At 43.9% G+C, this 19,110-nt stretch overlaps 1 protein-coding gene across 2 annotated transcripts in view; it reads right to left on the bottom strand.

Moving 5' to 3' along the window:
• Positions 1-19,110, bottom strand: part of MYO5C (myosin VC) — a 191,596-nt gene that overhangs the window by 46,706 nt on the left and 125,780 nt on the right. For both annotated transcript variants that reach the window (XM_030189295.1, XM_030189302.1), the window contains 7 exons: positions 15,923-16,103; positions 12,944-13,037; positions 11,912-11,975; positions 11,647-11,727; positions 9,634-9,814; positions 2,920-3,013; positions 2,423-2,486 (listed from right to left, as the gene is read on the bottom strand). In XM_030189295.1, the coding sequence (XP_030045155.1) occupies positions 2,423-2,486; positions 2,920-3,013; positions 9,634-9,814; positions 11,647-11,727; positions 11,912-11,975; positions 12,944-13,037; positions 15,923-16,103 (759 nt within the window). The remainder of the gene's footprint in view (positions 1-2,422; positions 2,487-2,919; positions 3,014-9,633; positions 9,815-11,646; positions 11,728-11,911; positions 11,976-12,943; positions 13,038-15,922; positions 16,104-19,110) is intronic.

Genomic DNA, 19,110 nt, shown 5'->3' with positions numbered 1-19,110 from the left:
GGAAGGGGATGGCTGTAGACATCTCCTGGACAAAGGCCGAGAAAGACAGACTCTCAGGAGGAGAAAGCTGTCTTTCAGGGGAGGGAGTGGGGTCAGAAGGAAGGCCATCAGACTCCTCGTCAGAGAAATATCTGATGTCCTCCTCTGCCTCCCACGAGGCCTCATCATCGGTATCAGACACAAGTTCACGGACCTGTGTCTGAAGCCGTGTCCGTCTCGACTCCGTGGAACCACGGCCACGGTGAGAGCGTTGAGAGGTAGACTACCTGGCCGGCAGCGGTGAAGCTCCCTCCCCCGACGTAGTCGGGGAGTCCACCTGGGAGGCAGCTGAAACCGGTACCACAAGCGGCACCGGTACCGGGGACCTCACCCCGGGCAAAGGGCCAGCTGTCGCCTCACTCGACGGCACCGGTGGCGCAAGCACCCCCGGTACCGGAGGAGAAGGGCGCAACAGCTCTTCCAGAATGCCAGGAAGAACGGCCCGGAGACTCTCGTGCAGAGCGGCTGTAGAGAAAGACTGAGAAGCCGGTGCAGGCGTCGAGGTCAAAATCTGTTCCGGGCATGGAGGCGGTACCGGGCTGTGCGGGGCAGAGCGCACCGACACCTCCTGGATGGAGGGTAAGCGGTCCTCCCGATGCCGATGGCTGCTGGGTGTCGACTCCCTCGGCGACCCAGAGCTCCCAGTACCAAGTCGGGAAGGTGACCAGTGACGATGCTTCTTCGACTTCTTCGAGTGAAGCATGTCACCGGAGCTCCCCGGTACCGATGAGGAGGACGTTGAATCCAGACGTCGCTTCCTCGGGGCCGGGGCCAAAGAAGGTCGATCCCGGGGGGGGGGGGGGGGGGGGGCTGTACCGCAGGAGCCCTCAGGGCAGGAGGAGACCTACCCAAAGGCTCACCGCCACCAGCAGGGGAATGGACAGCCCTCACCTGCTGACAAGAGGCACCGAACAAAAAGGGGAAAAAACCCGTGCGGCTGGCCAACGAGGCCGCTTCCAAAAGCGAAAGAAAACTTACGCTGGGAAAAAACTAGAAATACAGGAAAAAAGATACTTTCTTTTTTTTTTTTAATGAAAACACGAAAGAAGACTGACGAACACGAGCCGGTTCGGGCGGGAAGACGACCGCGCATGCGCGGTGCGCATCGGCGCGCGAGGGCTAGCAAACGTCTTTGCTAGTGAAGTTTCCGATTTGAGGGGGTGCTGTGGACGTCACCCATCAGTGAGAACAAGCAGACTGCTTGTCCTTGGAGAATGTTATTTCAAGAAGTGGCATTAGGTGAATCTGAGCTGATCAGGCTTGACAATAATGTGTGGTAAGGAAACTTGTCTGTGCAGAAACTGCAAGGGGAACACTGGAAAACCCCCAACAGTTACTGCACAGCCTTTGTGCTTACCACAAGTTAATTTTGGGGCCCTTTACGAAGCGGTGGTAAGCCCAATGCAGCAGCCTGGCGGTAGTTCCCTCCCCCAGTACACGCCATTTCCGGCAATGCAAAAATATTTTTATTCTTTTTAGCTCCAATGTGTACCCCGTGGTAATCGGGCAGTACCATGCGTTGCCTGGTTACTACTGGATTAACACAGGAGCCTTTACCGCCACCTCAGTGGGTGGCGATAAGTGCTCCCCCTGAAATGGCCGCACAACAAGTGCTTCACTTGCAACACGGCCATTTCTTTAAAAAAAAAAAAAAAAAGGATCTCCTTTTTGCCCGCTGCAGCAAAAGGGGGCCTCAACGTGTGTCAAAAACACATGTCAACACCAGCACAGGCCCCCTTTTGCTGAAGCTTCGTAAAAGGACCCATTTGTCTTTTAACATAGTAACATACTAAATGACAGCAGATAAAGACCTGAGCAGTCCATCCAGTCTGCCCAACAAAAACTCATTTTGCATAGTACATACAAACACCTACTTCATTTTAGTGAACAGGCTCCTGCCCAGTTAAATCATGCAGACTAGGTCATCCCTGGATTTTCAGTGGAATATAATCAGACAGTGCCATTGAAAATCCAAGGAGACTCCTGTAAGACTATCCGGCTACTGCCAGGATAACTTATCCAGTGCATTTAGGACCATATAAACTGTTGTCCTATCTATGCTCGGTTAGTTATCTGGGTACCCCACTGAATAGCAGTAGTGCCCAGATAACTTCTGGAAGCTTCCAAGTGCCCCTATACTCCATGTTGGTACCCAGATAGGGGTTGGTACTGAATATCCTGGCACAAATTAGCCCATAAGAGTCAGCACGTTCAAAAACACTAATTGCTACTAGCTGAACATCTGGTATATTTCTGTGTGCCCACTATTTAGGCATGTATATTCCTAGGCAATTTCATAAGAGTCATTTTCCACGCATGAAGTATACTTTACATGCAGAAAGTGCTTATAAAATTCCTCCTTATAATAGTTTGCAATTCTTACTTCCTTTGGGTTCCTTCTTCTTCAAGATCATGATGCAATTGATTTGAAATCCTTTCCATTTTTCCTAAAACATAAAATTATTAAATTTGTTATCATCAATGTATCATCAGGATTTTGTTTTGCACTAACAATGATAGATATTATAAGCTTTATTCATAAGTTTTATCATAGGTACAGAAAGAGGAAAAGCCTTCACTGAGTAGGCCCGGGGCTGTCCTTGGGTGTGGCAGAGGAGGTGGTATAGGCCTTATGCTTCCATCCTCTCCCTGCCCCTCCTGCTGGCAGGACAACAGCAGCATTTCTTACTTGCTTCTGTCTTCTCCAACTGAAGCCTAAAACTTATGTGCCCAAAAGTGCTATGCAGCTACGGGATCCTGTACAGATTTCAGAATGATACCAGCCCCAAGTAAGAAAAGCTGCTGTGTTGTCCTACTGTCAGCAAGAGGGCTGGTGAGGATTGTACTGGAGGGCTTGAACATTTTATTACTGTAGCATACCTTCCATTTCTTCAGCTTGCACTATTAGGTGGTTTTGAAGATCAGCTTTCCGTCGCTGTAGTTCAGAAATTTGCTGTTTGAGGTCTGGAATTATCTTCATAAAAGAAAACACAAAATTTACTAAACTACTATAGCTGCTTTATACAACAAAACTTTTTGAAATTTTCTTTTGCCAAATGCAGACATTCCTCTGCTTATTTGAGAACAGAGTGACTATAGCTGTGTTAAGCAAAGTCAGATTTCTAGATTGAACATTTGTTTTTTGTAAGACATATCTGCACATAAAACAGGTGTTTGTGGGTGTAAACCTATCTATATATATCATATATGCATGCTTGTCTGACCTAATTGGAGGTGTCCCTAGAGGTAGGTTGGCTTGTATGCCTAAAAATCAATTTCACAAAACCAAGGTGCAACGGTTCCCAGACACTCATTTTGGTCTACTAAGAACTTTGATGTTGAACCACAGTTTAAGAAAAAATCCACCAAAAGGCGGAGAACTCAAAACACCCCATGGAAAACAACAAAATAAAATAAAAGTGGGAGGACGACCAAGGATACCAAAGACTGAGATGTATAAAAATAGAGAAGTTTATTAAGGTGTGAAGACTCGACACAATGTTGTGTTTCGGCCGTTAGGCCTGCATCAGGAGTCTTGTTTTCAGATAACTTCTGAATGAACGATGAAGGAAAATCTTCAGGAAAAGATAGTCTTTCACATCAGCACCATTCTTTCAAACTCATGCAAGAGCAGGACTGTTCTGTACCTGGAACCTCTTCCCTGAGGAAGATTTCAAAACTTGGCCATGTTGGCGGAGGTTCTCCTGTTGTAAGAATGGTGCCGATGTGAAAGACTATCTTTTCCTGAAGATTTTCCTTCATCGTTCATTCAGAAGTTATCTGAAAACAAGACTCCTGATGCAGGCCTAACGGCCGAAACACAACATTGTGTCGAGTCTTCACACCTTAATAAACTTCTCTATTTTTATACATCTTCTCAGTCTTTGGTATCCTTGGTCGTCCTTCCACTAAACCACAGTTTGATACCAGCCAAACATGAGGTAACCTATTTAGGTGTGTTTTTTGTTTAACAGTTAAACTTGTGTCACTCAGGGGCCATTTACTCACTAGAGGAGCAGGTAGCTGCGAGAAGAGCTAGAGCGTGTGAGTGATTCTTAAAATACCAGCAGCACTTGTGGCGCATTTGGGGGCTGTGTCCTTACAAACGACGGAGTGACTGCGGTCATTGTGGACACTACTCAGTTGGATGTTAGTGTCCCCCAAGTTAGCCAAGATGTTACCCTTCAAAACATTTGGACAGTAGTTTCTAGAACCGAGTCCATGATTAAGTCCCAGGTGCACCAGCTTTGCACCTTCACCCAAGAATCTATGCAGAAATTTGAAGAGACTGATAAATATTTTTCTTTAATTGATAAGAGGCTCCAAGGTTTGTACCCTCATATTGCTACTCTTCAGGCAGCCAGGGCCTTGGCGACTAAGGATAGCCTTCCCGTTCGTTTTGGTCTGGAGAGACTTCAAAACGTGCAGAGGTCCCGGAACCTGAGGTTTTTGAATTTTCCTCAAACTAGATTATTGTCTGCAGAAATTTTGTTGAAACAATATTTTAAGGAGGTTTTGAAGCTCTCTCAGATAGTAAACAGGGCCCATAATAACATTGAGAAATAACAATTTTATCTAAGGTGTGCTAGCGTTTTTAGCATGTGCTAAAAATTAGCACATGCTAATGCTAGAAACACCCATAGGAATATATGGTTGTTTCTAGCATTAGCGCATACTCATTTTTAGCACGCGCTAAAAACGGTTGTGTGCCTACAGCGTGGCTTAGTAAACAGGGCCCTATATTTTTCAGTGTTTCCGAGTTGTAAACCTGACAGAGGGTGGCTCCGACTATTTGCGGAGTCAAGTTTGGATGCTAAGTTTTAGTAAAAGGGCCACTAAATGTAGATTTGTCATCTGCCTTTTTGGCATCCAAGTTGCAGTGATTTGTGGTTGACTATCCGCTTCAACAGTGTCTTCAAAATCCACTTGTTAGACCACTGGTACAGGAAGGAAAGCTGCACATCATTCGCTTGAGAGTTTTCATGGTTTTTTTGAATCACAGTTCTGGAATGCCTTGCTTGATGATTCTCATGCTGTTACAGATCTTTTAGAGTTCAAACGCCTACCTAAACAGGTATGTTTTCAAATGCTCTGAAAGTTTTTGTCAGGTGTTTTGGGTCCTGACCTACACTGTACTGTCATTGTGGTATATGATGTATTTAGTTGATCTTAGGTTTTAAAATGTTCTGTTATGTCCTGTGTTGTGTGCTTTTTAAATATGTTTTTTATATCCTGTCTTGAATTCTGTTGGTGGGATATAAATTTCTTACATAAATAAGCTTTCAAAATAAAGTATCACTGGGGCCTTTTACTAAAGATTAGCTCAAGCTATCTGCAGCAGGGCCCATGGGAATAAAATGGGCCCTGCTGCAGATAACTTGAGCTAATCTTTAGTAAAAGACCCTCCAAATTTGTACATGCCTGATGACAAGTGTAAATATATGTGGAATAATGTTTACGTGGAAAGTATGTGCACAATATTTGCTTTTAGAATTGGCATAATTTATGCACATTGTGTAGCAGGCTGTCTTACTTGTTTGGCACAAATTACCTTCCCTGAGAACTTAGGAGCGCGTTCTCAAAAAGCTGGTGTGCACATGTTAATTGGACAAAATCATGAGGATAACTTAATTCAGTTAACTTTGGTTAACTTTTCATCACAACCAAACCTAGGAAACCTCCATTCCTACATCCTCTGCCTTTGGTACAAAACCCATGGGTAAAAGTGATTACGGACTTTGCACCTGCTGGCAGTTTTGAAAACTGCCCTTTCAGTAATACTGATGCAGGTATTTTACCACTAAGTGGATTAGTAGAAATGCACCCGAGGGTACATTTTTGAGAACAGAGGCCAATTTTTTTTTGTTAGCTAGGCAAAATTTCAGCAACAAAACTTACCTATTGGTGTAGCTTAAATAGCTAGCTAGCTCTGAAAATTTGGTTCAGCGGGTTTAGTATCTCCCCTGACCTAAACACACCTCTGGGAATGTCAATTTTTACTGCTGCTAATCTAGCCACCCAGCAAAAACAACATGTTAAATCCAGCTACTCTGTAGACAGAAAATGTTTTCAGCCTGACAGATCTAGCCAGCTAGATCACTTTGAAAAATTTTACCCTCTTTCATAACACCAAATCTGGGAAGGACACCTTTGAATCTCTCTCCAAAAAAAGTGCAAACTCATTATCAAAGGAACATTCCTTATGGGAGTTTCACATGAAAGGTTTTCTTTGCTTGAGTCCATCCAGAGCAGTCTAGATCTATGGGGTTCATGCTGTCATACTAGCAGATGGAGACTGAGAGCTAGTGGTTTGGTATCTTGTGAAACTTTTGGCTATTTGGTAATCTCTTAACAAAGTAGTAACATGGGACCTTCCCCCTACTAAATGCAGGAACAATTATCAAAAGACAACCAAGAACTATAGAACCATGCGACAAAAAGGGAAAGAAGAAGACAGAGAAAGCCCACATCCTGTCACTCCTACCATCCTACCCCTGTTGCACACCCCTTAATACTGCTTGGACAGGTTCTGGACTGATCTGGAGGGACTTGAGGAAAGAAAATTACCTAATTTTGCCTTCCTCATTATCCCTCCAGACCAGTTCAGATGTGTGGGATGTGCCAAAGCATTACTTCTAGCTAGATCCAGACAAAGCAGCCTATATTACTACTACTACTACTACTACTATTTAGCATTTCTATAGCGCTACAAAGCATACGCAGCGCTGCACAAACATAGAAGAAAGACAGTCCCTGCTCAAAGAGCTTACAATCTAATATCTCCTGGATTCCTGGAATTGACCTCTCCCAGCCAATTCCCTGCCAGCTGCTCTAAGATGATCCTCCAGGAGCCTAGGAACTTTATAGTATCCCAAAATTTCCACTAATTACTCCAAATCCTTACTAAAAAGCAACTTCCCCTTAAAGGGAAATTTGCTAAGTCGAGCTTTTGATATTATGTTCACAGATCAAGTCTGCAGCCAAAAAAACTGCTGTGCCAACATCAAACAGCACCATCCCTTTGGCTGAAGCCTTGATGAGGCCATATATGTGTACGACCTTTCTGGAAGATACCTTCTCCAAGTGATCTGCCAAAGCAAGGCTAACATGGCTTCTCCCAAGGAACCATCAGGATAGCTGTTCCGCCCAACGAAAACATGCTCAGCCTACATAACCACCACATATAGCTGCCTGAGGATTCAAGACTGTCACTTCAAAGGCTTGCTTGACCACATGCCAATCCTGTGGATCCTTCAGAGCTGTGTCCCCCTCCACCAGAATTGATGTCTTCTTGATCACCACCAGCCACAATGCATTCACCCTAGAGAGGCACAAACCATCTCTGTCTTCTCCTGGAATCAGATAAAGTCTGGTCACAGACCATCCAACATTAAGTGACCTCCCACTCTGCCACAGCTCTGTGCATAGAGAACATCTTCAAGGGCTTCTTAATGTCTTCCAGCAGTGGGTTCCCAGACTTCACACTGTCCGCTGGTCAATCCTCTGAAATCTTAAGTGTTAACAGGATTTGGGATATTAGGGTGGGTATCTCATCTTGGTGTAATATACAAACCACTGTGCCACCTTCACCCAGGGATACCGCATGCTACGGCAGGAAGTCAGCAGTAATGTCATCTCAGTCCCCCATAGCACCCCTGCTGGGTCCAGAGAACCTGCTTACCCCACCAGGTCACCCTCATTCACCAATTCTTCTCAGACAACCCTATAACGTTTAGTTGCTGACAGAATGCCTTTCAAGAGAAGTTCCGAGGCCATAGATGCTACAAAGCACTGCTTCATGCAGACCCCTCATGCTGAATTGAATCCTGCTCACCACTGCTACCGTCTGCGGTAAATTCATGCAGCTCCACTGAAAGCAATACTAGGGGATCCTCCTGCCTATACCCCAAGATCATAAGGATCAAGATGATAGTGGTTCCTGCCAAAATTGTGTCCCCAGGCATATCAATAAACTCCCTCTCACCAGCTGTATGGGCTACCTCTGCATCATGGCCCCCTTCTGTGCCCAATGCCATCACTGCCCCAGTGAGCATCTGCTCACACCCTGGGCACTGGCCTCCATCCGCTGGTGATACCTGTAAGCTACCGCAAACCAAGCAGTGCCAGATCCTCTGTTTATATGCTGCCATGCTGCGTGGCCTGCTGCTGACTCCATCACAGCTGTCTGAGACATGCTCATGGCCTCTGCCTCCTAAGAGTGGCATCATGATCCAGGACAAGTACTCCCGACAACAGAAGGCTTTCTCCCTCCGGCTGCCCAAAACAGCATGTAAATGCAATACAGCTCCCTTAACTTTATTATTATTATTTGTTTCTTAGCTTTTATCATTTCTTTTTTTTCCCCTTGTATATAGTCTGTCTGCTACTGGCTCCAAAGTTGGGCACTCAAAGTTGGGATGGAGGTCATGGCACAACCAGCCCACTCTCAAAACAGAGGAGTGGAGGTGGAGGGGGGACCTGACTACTTGGGTATAGCACCCCCAGGATTCAAGGAGTGGTGAACTATTCCAAATCATATACCCCACACTGGGGTTCAGACAAACTTTTTCCTCAAGCAAACCCTTATTTTTTTCTTTGGATCTTTTTTTTTTCCTTATTATTATGGACTCCTAGGGCCCAATATTCAGTGCTATTTAACCAGCCAGGAATGGCTCCTGGCCGGTTAAATAGCACTTAACCAGTTAACTGCTAATATTTAGCATGAGGCAGCCAGTTATCTCCGCTGAATATTACCGCTTAGCTGCTAACCAGCTATGTTGCAAAACTTAGATGGTTAAGCACGAATATTCAGGCCTAACCAGCTAAGATAGGCCACATAAACAGCAGGCCTATCTTTAGCTGCTAAGCACATAAATCGTTAGTGTTGAATATTGGCTTAACTTGTTAAGTTGCTGCGAACAAAACTGAAACTGGATATTCAGTGTCAGTCTCCGGATACAGCCCAGCATTAAATATGCAGGGTCAGCACCTGCGGCAGCAGCTAACCACGTTGCCTGCCACTGGCTGAATAACGGACAGCTAGTCTCTAACATAGACCAGCTCTCCTTGGGCCTACCAGAAAAGCTCAGCTGGATGGTAGGTGAGCTCCTATCTGCTGGAGACTGAGAAATACAGGATAGCTGAAGGTTGCACGGGATTGTTATCGAGTGATGTCAAAAGTGATAGTTATCATTCTCCATCTGCTAGTGGGACAGCAGAAAAATGGACTGGTCTGGAGTGAAAGAGGAAATTGTAGTCAGCCCACGCAATGTGGATAGGTTTATAGCCAAGTACTTTCCAACTGCACAAAAGTAGGTGCACAGCTTCACCTGCATAAAAATCTTAATATTGCCCCTTCCTATATTAGAAAGCTAATTTGGCTATTAAAGGTAAAAAAGTAGAGTATAGCAACGATATTGGATATTTCTTCGTACTAGTACTACTACTTACATTTCTAGAGCGCTACTAGGGTTACGCAGCGCTGTACAGTTTAACAAAGAAGGACCGTCCCTGCTCAAAGGAGCTTACAATCGTACCTCTAGTATATAAGATAAATACAGTCACCATTTTACCATTTTCCTTTATGGGCCTTACCATGTTCTCTGATCTCAGTCTAGTCACTTCTTCTCGGATGCTATCATTCATGTCATTTTCCTCTCGAAACAATTTTTGTAGATGGCTGATTTCCTGGCTTAGATGTTCAGCTTTATAATTTTGAACTTCAATTTCCTTTTCGTAGTTCTCTTTCTGAGACTGGAAATGGCTCTCCAACACTCTGTATAAAGGGGAAAAAAAGGAATAGGTACATTTTAAATATACTGTATTCCCCCCCCCCCCCTGGATATTCAAAAACATTTAACGAGCCAGGAACGGCACCTGGCCAGTTAAATGGTACTTAGCCAGCTATCTGCGAATTTTCAGCAGGATGTGGCCGACCATGACCTGCTGAAAATTCATGTTTAGTGGCTAGCCAGTTATATCACGCAATATAAGTGGCTATCCACCGATTTTCAGCGCGAGTTTGGCAGCCATATTTCGCCACGTGCATACCTAGTATTTCCAGGAAGCTGCCACTAGGGGCAAGAGTGAGGGGGAATTTGCTCCTACCCTCATTGCCCCACTGGACAACCAGGGAGGTCACATATGTTCAGAGGGACCTATCCTGACTGGGAGGTGGGGTGTTGACGTGTTGAGGGGGGGGGGTTGAGAGGGAGGCTATGCACATCATCGAGGAGGTTGGGAGGAGGGATTAGAGGAAAATTCTACATTTTTTAAAATGCACATCATAGCCAATATTCATTGCTGGGGCCTGCATAGCTAAGCGGATGAATTTAGGACAGCTTTTGAGCTGTCCTAACTTCACCTACCTAGTTATGAAGGTGCCAGCACCTGCATAACCCCTGGCTCCTCCGCAACACCACCCCCAGTGCCACCCCTAACCTGTCCACTTTTTGTTGGGTGGTCTGTGGTGAAATTCAGAGGCACTGTCTAGTTAAGTTCCACTGAGTATCACTACTTATTTATTTAACAACATTTATACCCCACATTAACCTGAAATAGACTCAAGTTGAATGTGGCTTCCAAACAAACAATAAATTTAACTGGGCAAGAGAGGATCCTGCCTGCTTAATCACTTTGAATATCAGCCAGTGCGAGTTTAGCAGAGGGATGCAAGCTACAAGCTCTGACAATCCCCAGCAGCCTTCACTGGTACATATTCATGCAACGAAACTTGAGGTTTCGGTTTTGGTCAAAACCAGGTGAAGTGTTTTCAGTGGCAGCTTTGATTTCAGAAGAAACTGAAAAAGCAGTTTTGGTAAGCCTCTACATAAAGCACTCTCCCAAGTGTTATCTTGGTTTGTTCTGTGGAGTCTTCCTTATATCTATGTAAACTGATACTAGTATATAACATTTGGCCTATTTCACCAGTGTAGCATCCTTCTTCACATTTTCTCCACTCCACTAGAGGAGGAACATGAGTAGGATCCCCTTGTGCTGAATCTCTTTGACATGTGGGTAACTGTTGGGTCCTGTGCTATATGTTGGCACATTTTACAGCTGGTATATTGCAGGGCCCTGTACCATTCTCCTCATTTTACATTTGTTAGAAGCTGTTTTTTTTTTTGTTTTTTTTTTACTAATTGTTGCTTCGGATTAGGTGGGTATTAGAAGGCCAGTATTAGTGGGACAAAGAATCTCTCTTTTACTGACTTGTGTTGTTAGGTTCAATGTTCATTATCAAAGGCAGGGATACGATCTAAGGCAGTCTCAAAAAGTGGGATTAAAATAAAAACCAACTCATAAATGGGATCTATACAACTCTTGCACAGCGAAATCTTTGCTGCTTTTAGCTCCTAGCCACAATTGCCCTCCCCTTGTCCCTTCCTCCCTTCTCACCCATTACTTCCCTCACCCGTAACTGCCTTGTTTGTCTGTATTACTTAGATTGTAAGCTCTTTTGAGCAGGGACTGTCTCTTTGTATCAGGTGTTTAGCGCTGCATGCATCTGGTAGCACTATACAAATGCTAATAATAATAATTCTTCTGCTATCCACTAAAATATCACAAGCTGTCCAGAAATAATCCATGAAATACTTCCACACTAACCTGGTTGCTTTTTTAAGACCTTCATAAGCAAACCAAAGTTCTCCATCTTCATTCAAATGCTCCAAATCTTCTGAAGCCATCCTGTAATACAGGGCAGAGAGAAGCTATAATAATAAGCACTGACTATTATCCACAACTCACATCTAGCTTTTAAACACTCTCACACATTAAACCAAGGTCTTAAGTTAGAAACATATTTTTGTAAACAATGTAAGAATGCCCTTATATCCATCCCCCAGCCCCACTAGAGACAAAGAAGTTTTACCTATTTTTAACATCTTCCACTTCAAAACTGTCCAGAAGTTGTTTTGTAACATCTGACATCTTCTCTGCAAATAAATAAAACCTTTCAAAAAAGTATAATCTAATCTTATTTCCATTCTATATAACAATGCAGGAAGTTTAATAACTGTGCAGACTTATAAATAACATGTATATACTTATAGCTGTGCAGGAACTGGCAAATATTCAACATAATCGTAAGTATGTACTTCTGCTTTGAAAATTACCCCAGGGAATTTATGCATATAGGGATAGATTCTATATATGGCACAAAAAAGCACTATTCTATAAGCCGCACTTAAGTTAGGAGCAGTTTATAGAATAGCGCTTATGCCCGGGAATTGAAACCTAACTTTATGCGTGGCCATTTGCAACAACTGAAATGGTGCAAATGTATGCACCTATATTAGGAACATATCTCCATTATTTTATAACACATGTTAATTTTAGGAACCGTCCGGTTCAGCCCATGACCTCTCATTTCTGCACTCCTTTTTCAGATCGCATGTAAATACCAATTAAATCTAGTAGCAATATTGCATGTTAAAAAGCCAATTATTGGTGCTAATTAACTCGTTAGTCAATTAAACTGCACGTGCAATTTTTGGCAACTTGTACAGAATTAAAGGGATAATATTTACACCTGCTCTTTGGCATACATAAATATTCCAGGTTAATTTATGCACCTAAATGCTAACCCCCTCTTCATCTCCGACACCTGAGTGATTCTAATAAGCCAAGATAAAATTATGCACAGGCCAGTTTTATGTCTGGTCCTTTGCATAAAACACTTTTTTTTTTACCTGAGGAAATGCTTTTTAAAATTGGTCTCATTATGACAGGTAGACAATGAGGCATATTTTCAAAGCACTTTGGGAGGCTAAGTTCCATAGGTTTCTATGGAACTTTGGGAGGCTAAGTGCTTTGAAAATAAGCCTCAATATGAATTCCTCAAGACTTAGGATATGAAGGAGCCCCTCCTTGACTATGCTTGGGATTAAAGAGTTTTAATTACCTCTCATTTCACGCTTCTGTAACTGGACTTGTTTTTCCATGTCCAGCTTCTGTGTCTCCAGAAGAACAATTTCTTTCTGCAAACTAGGTATTGTCTGGTGAGGAAATAGTTCCGAAAAGGTTATATTAAAATGTCGTACTGTCCCCAATCCAACTCCTTTATTTTTCTAACTGTGGCTACTGTACACTTCACAGATACTTCAGTATTAAATATCTGAAATTATGAGTAACATGGCACATAAGGAAAACACACAATTACATTTCGCTTACATCAATATCCCATATTCCAGTTTATTCTAAGTGACTGAGAGGAGCAACATCTATTTTTTCCCCCTATTTTCAAACCACACCAAGTTTGACCCTGCTCTCCATTCACCTGCGAGGAAATGAAATCCAAGGGTAAAACAACATTTCATCTGCATTATTGACAATTCACGATAGCGATTTGCCTACAATAGAGGCAGTAAGCCAACAGATCCCATGCAAATTCACTGTGAAAACCAAACTGGACTGCAGCCCTTGAGGAGTGAGTTTGGGGCCCCCTTTGGAAAGGTCCATTTTGAAATAGTGGGTTTTAAGCTTGGGTTGGAAGATTAGCCTGAGGGAGTGTTTTGGACCTTTAGGGGAAATTTATTCCACAGTAAAGATACAAACAGGGGAGAGGACTATAGGCTGGTTAGTGCATGGGACAGTGAAGAGGTCAAGTGACTGTTGTGAGGAGCAAAGAAACTACAAAGCCCAGAAGGCAGAGCAACATCAGAGCAACCAGGAACTAAGAAACTACAAGGCCCAGAAGGCAGTGCAGCAACAGCAGAGGGAACAGGTGAAGGGAGAGGATTCTATGCAAGAAAGGGAGGAGCAGGTGGTTGATTTGGAAATGAAGTCAGATGTGGGAGGGGAGGAGCCCCTAGATCAAGAGGAAGGGGAGGAGAGAATGGAACTGGAGGAGGTGGAAGAAGGAGAGAATGAGGAGGAAATGAAAGTACTGGTGGAGGGCTCCTAAAGTGAGTTATGATCTGAACATGAGAGAGTGAATGAAGACTTGGTGGATTGACCCAGTGGGTGGATGTCTGGAGGATTTGTGCTGACAAATGAGGGAGGTGGGTCATTAGGTCTAAGAGTGAGAAAGTGATTTAGACCATATTGCTGTTGAATTGAACTGTGTTGAAAAGCAGTGCTAAATTGAACTGTGTTTAAAAGTTGGACTATACCGGGTAGAGGGGAAGGTCTGGGAAGACTAAGAAGAATAGATGTATTAAGGAGATAATAAAGCACTTCTAGTGAATCTCCTGTTTTCTTGAGACACTGATTGCAGACCTTTAACCCTGGGCGTGGATGGTGTGCGATGCTGAGAAGGAAGAGACTGTGAAGGAGTGGTGAGGATACAGCGAGAGATCCTGACACTGTGCAGAATAAATTAGAAACATAATAACAGAGAAAGAGAGCAGGAAGATGTATTCACGTCAAGGGTAATTTTATAAGAGTAGATGCCTACTTTGGCACTGTTTTAAAAACACACATAGGTGCCTATTAGTCTTTATAGAGCACTAGTGTAAGTGGCAGAAATCATACTTGAAAGCAAGCATGGACAGTTACACCAGCTTGAGAGCAGGTGCAAAGTTCTTGTATTTTCTCTGTTGTTGGCCCTGTCTTTGCATCAATATTCTTCCTTGCCTTTGTTTAGGAAGCAGTTGAAGACTTTGTTGTTTGGTAAGGCTCTTTTTCTGGGTAGCAGGGCGTTTAGACTGTTTTGATTGTTTTGTGCTAGCTAAATGCAGTTACAGCAATGATTGCATTTTTCATTTGTACAACTAGTTTGCATTTTAATTTTTATCTTTTTATTATTTTAGAATTTTATACAGTTGTAAAGTCTATTTGTTTTAACAATGTTGGTGATGCATGATTATGTTTGTTTAATTGTAACCCGCTCAGATATTACGATGTGTCAACTATAAATTTTGTTAAATAAATACAGTTCACAAGTACGTGCCTTTATAATCTGTGCACTTAACTTGCGAGCTCTGTCCAAACTCCATCCCTGTACCTGCCTACCAGCAAAGTACACATCATGCAAGTCCATGTACTTTTATGCTGATCATAATTTTATAACAAGCCACAAACATCGGAAAAAGTTACCTTATAAAATTATCCTCACAGAGGGAAAATTTCAAAGGGGGCCAATATTCAGACCACGGGAGGCAACCCAGCTAACTTTTGCGTGGTCAGCGGTGAGATCAGATATTCAATGCTGGGCCATTTCCGGTGACCGGCATCGAATATCCGTTTTTTTTTTTTTTGGGGGGGGGGGGGGGGCTGGTTCAAACTTAACTAACCAAGCCAATATTCAGTGCGGGTCAGTTAGTTTTAATCTGGTCAAAGGTAGACCTGCTATTTTGGTAGCTTGATTTGGCCGCCAAAATTAGCCGGTGATGTGCTGAATATTAGCGGATAGCCTGTTATATTGTACGAAATAACCAGTTAGCCGATAAGTGCTGGCTGGGAATATTCAGTTGGAGATAACCAGCTATCTTCTGCTGAATATTCGTGGATAGCCAGTTAAGAGCTAGTTAACCAGCCAGGAGTCATCCCTAAACTGTTAAATAGTGATGAATATTGGAGGGAAAGCCATTTGTATGTGTAAATAATGTCTCTACCCTACTGAAATAACTGACTGAAAATTGGCTTCCACAATCTGGGTTTTAGCTGCATGCAGAGAAGATAAGCTACGTTGGCAATTTTCAAAGGGATAGTATATATGCACTTCCCTTTGAAGCATGCTGCATAATCCCTGGGTGAAATATATCCACACGAACTTTGCAGCAAGTGGATAGTGTAAAAATGACCCTCTTAAAGGATTATAACTAGAGATTTAAACTGACATTCACTAAACTATCCAAGTGATATGAAGATCCTGCGATGTCCCTCCCAGCCTATAGTTTTCAACTATGCCACAGCACCAGGAGTTGATTCCATTCCATACCTTGGCCTGTTTCGTAAGCTGAGCCACTTCCAGCTTTAAACCATCACTGGCAAGATGCTCCTCTTCAAGCTGGTGCTGGAGATGAATGTTCTCAGACTTTACAGATTTAGTCTCTTGTTTCAATGACTCAGCTTGTTTTTCATAATCTTGTTTCTCTATTTCAAAACGCTTCTCTAGTAAGCTGCAGTGAATTAAAAAGAGCACTGAATACAATAAGGGAATGCATGCATGATTTTTTTTTCTATTTCTTTGCTGCTTGCTTTTTGCACATATGTATTGATTTTAACTTTCTAGTGATTTTAATGCTTGGGAAAGTTACCAGATTGCCTGCCCTGAAAAAAAAAATAACTATTTTGACACAGCACTGTTAGAGCAAGCTTGGACAAAGTCTGTGGTTCATAACTGGATCACAGGAGCCTTTTGCCTGGCCCAAGTGAGTGACATAGAGGGGCATAATCGAACGGCGCCGGCCATCTCTATGGGCGGCCATCTCCAGGGCCAGCGCTGTAAGTGGGTGGAGCCAACCGTATTTTCAAAAAAGATGGCCAGCCATCTTTTTTTTCGCTAATACGGTTGGGCCCGGTCAAATGTCAGAGCTTGCCTGGTTTGAAATGGCCGGCATCGGTTTTCGGCCATAATGGAAAATAATGCCGGCGATCTCAAACCCGGCCAAATCCAAGGCATTTGGTTGTGGGAGGAGCCAGCACTTGTAGTGCACTGGCCCCCCTCACATGCCAGGACACCAACCGGGCACCCTAGGGGGCACTTCTAAAAATTAAAAATAGCTCCCAGGTGCATAGCTCCCCTCCCTTGGTTGTTTAGCCCCCCAAAACCCACTCCCCACAACTCTACACCATTACCATAGCCCTAAGGGGTGAAGGGGGGCATGGGCCTGGGTCCACCTGTCTGAAGTGCACTGCACCCACTAAAAACTGCTCCAGGGACTTGCATACTGCTATCAGGGAGCTGGGTATGACATTTGAGGCTGGCAAAAAAGTTTTTGGGGGGAGTAGGAGGGGGTTGGTGGCCACTGGGGGAGTAAGGGGAGGTCATCCCCGATTCCCTCCGGTGGTCATTTGGTCAGTTGGGGCTCCTTTTTGAAGCTTGGTCTTGAAAAAAAAGGGACCAAGTAAAGCTGGCGAAATCTTCATCAAGCCTGGCTTTTTTTTTCCATTATCAGGCGAAGCCGGCCATCTCATGAGCACGTCCCTGTCCTGCCCCCGTCCTGCCTTCACTACCCTACCAACATGCCCCCTTGATGTTTCGCCGGCTCCGCGACGGAAAGCAGTTGGCGCCGGCCAAAATTGGCTTTCAATTATACCGATTTGGCCGGTTTCAGGAGATCGCCGGCCATCTCCCGATTTGTGTCGGAAGATGGCCAGCGATCACTTTCGAAAATGAGCTGGATGGGCTCCTATCTGCAATGGATCGATCATCTTCCTTTCTCTGAGAAGTGGCATCCATGGGCTGGAAATGATATTTGCCTTGGGTAGGGCTACTAGTAATGTGACCATCAGGCTCAAAAGTTTGCCCACCACTGAGGTAGAGCATGGAAGTGGATGTTTCACAGAACCACGTTTATGTGTGAGGGAGTAATTCAATGTTCCCATGCTTGTGTTGTCGTCAGTCAAAAACAATGCCAAATAGTACCCAACTGCAATGGTGGCTGTGAGTGATATTCAAATCAAACAGACCACCAACTCGTAGCTTTCAGATGGTGACCATGTTCCCTATTGATCTGGGCTTGATCCAATGACCTAAGTGGAAGGGGTTAAAAGGTTCTGAAGTCTTTGCCAGTTCTTCAAGTGATTCAATCCCCTCTCGTGTCTCTCTACAGTAAATTAATACTTAGAGCCAAGAGCTATAAAATTAAGGGAAAAGGCTATGTGCACATGATGATAAACCCTCCATGTTATTAAGCTTCTTTTGTGCACACAGAGATCTCTATTTCCTCACCACCCATTGCTCAAGACTATTTGTTGCCTGACTGGCACCCCTTAGAGATGGCAGTGTTTGTTTGTAGTAACGATCCCCCTCAGGTCCTTCCCAACTATTACTGTATCCAGTGATTTTCTCTTAATTAAGAAGGGGTTAGGAGGATTTTCCTGCTGCACACCAAGGGGCCCTTTTACTAAGCCGCATAGGCTCCTACGTGCACCCAACATGCATCAATTTTGAGTTACCACCTGGTTTCCATGTGGCTCTTGTGGTAATTTCATTTTTGATGCGCGCCCGCTACGCACGCTGGAAAATAATTTTTATTTTCCTGGGTGGTAATAGTTAATTCTACTGTGTTAGACCTTACCGCTAAGTCAATGGCTGTAGGCAAGGTCTCAGACCCAAAATGGACTTGTGGCAATTTTCATTTTGACGCACATCCATTTTTGACAAAAATTTTAAAAAGGCATTTTTTACAGGTGCACAGATAAATAATTCTGTGCGCGCCCAAAACACGCGTCTACACTACCGCAGGCCATTTTTCAGCGCACCTTAGTAAAAGGACCCCCAAACATCAAAAATACAAAACAATTTCAACATGATTTTTGTATAATTATTGTAGTACTATCATAGTACTTTGTGAATCATTGAAAAGATAATGGGGGTATAATTTTAGAACAGGGCTTCTTTGTAAGAAGTCCAGAAAGGTGCTTATCAGGCTTATTTTCGAAAGAGAAGGGCGCCCATCTTTTGACACAAATCGGGACATGGGCGTCCTTCTCCCATGGTCGCCCAAATCGGCATAACTGAAAACTGATTTTGGGCGTCAACTGCTTTCCGTCGCGGGGACAACCAAAGTTCATGGGGGCATGTCGGAAGCATAGCGAAGGCGGGACTGGGGCGTGCTTAACACATGGGCGTCCTCGGCCGATAATGGAAAAAAGAAGGGCGTCCCTGACGAACACTTGGCCTACTTTACTTGGTCCTTTTTTTATGACCAAGCCACAAAAATGTGCCCTAAATGACCAGATGACCACCGGAGGGAATCGGGGATGACCTCCCCCTACCCCCCCCAGTGGTCACTAACCCCCTCCTACCCTAAAAAAAAATAATAATATTTTTTCCAGCCTCTATGCCAGCCTCAAATATCATACCCAGCTCCATGACAGCAGTATGCAGGTCCCTGGAGCAGTTTTAGTGGGTGCTGCAGTGCACTTCAGGCAGGCAGACCCAGACCCATCCCCCCCCTA

This window comes from Microcaecilia unicolor, chromosome 1 (genome assembly GCF_901765095.1).
Source record: "Microcaecilia unicolor chromosome 1, aMicUni1.1, whole genome shotgun sequence".
Classification (NCBI taxonomy): Eukaryota; Metazoa; Chordata; class Amphibia; order Gymnophiona; family Siphonopidae; genus Microcaecilia; species Microcaecilia unicolor.
Note: the sequence above shows the minus strand (reverse complement) of the source record. Positions and strands in the feature narration are given on the sequence as shown.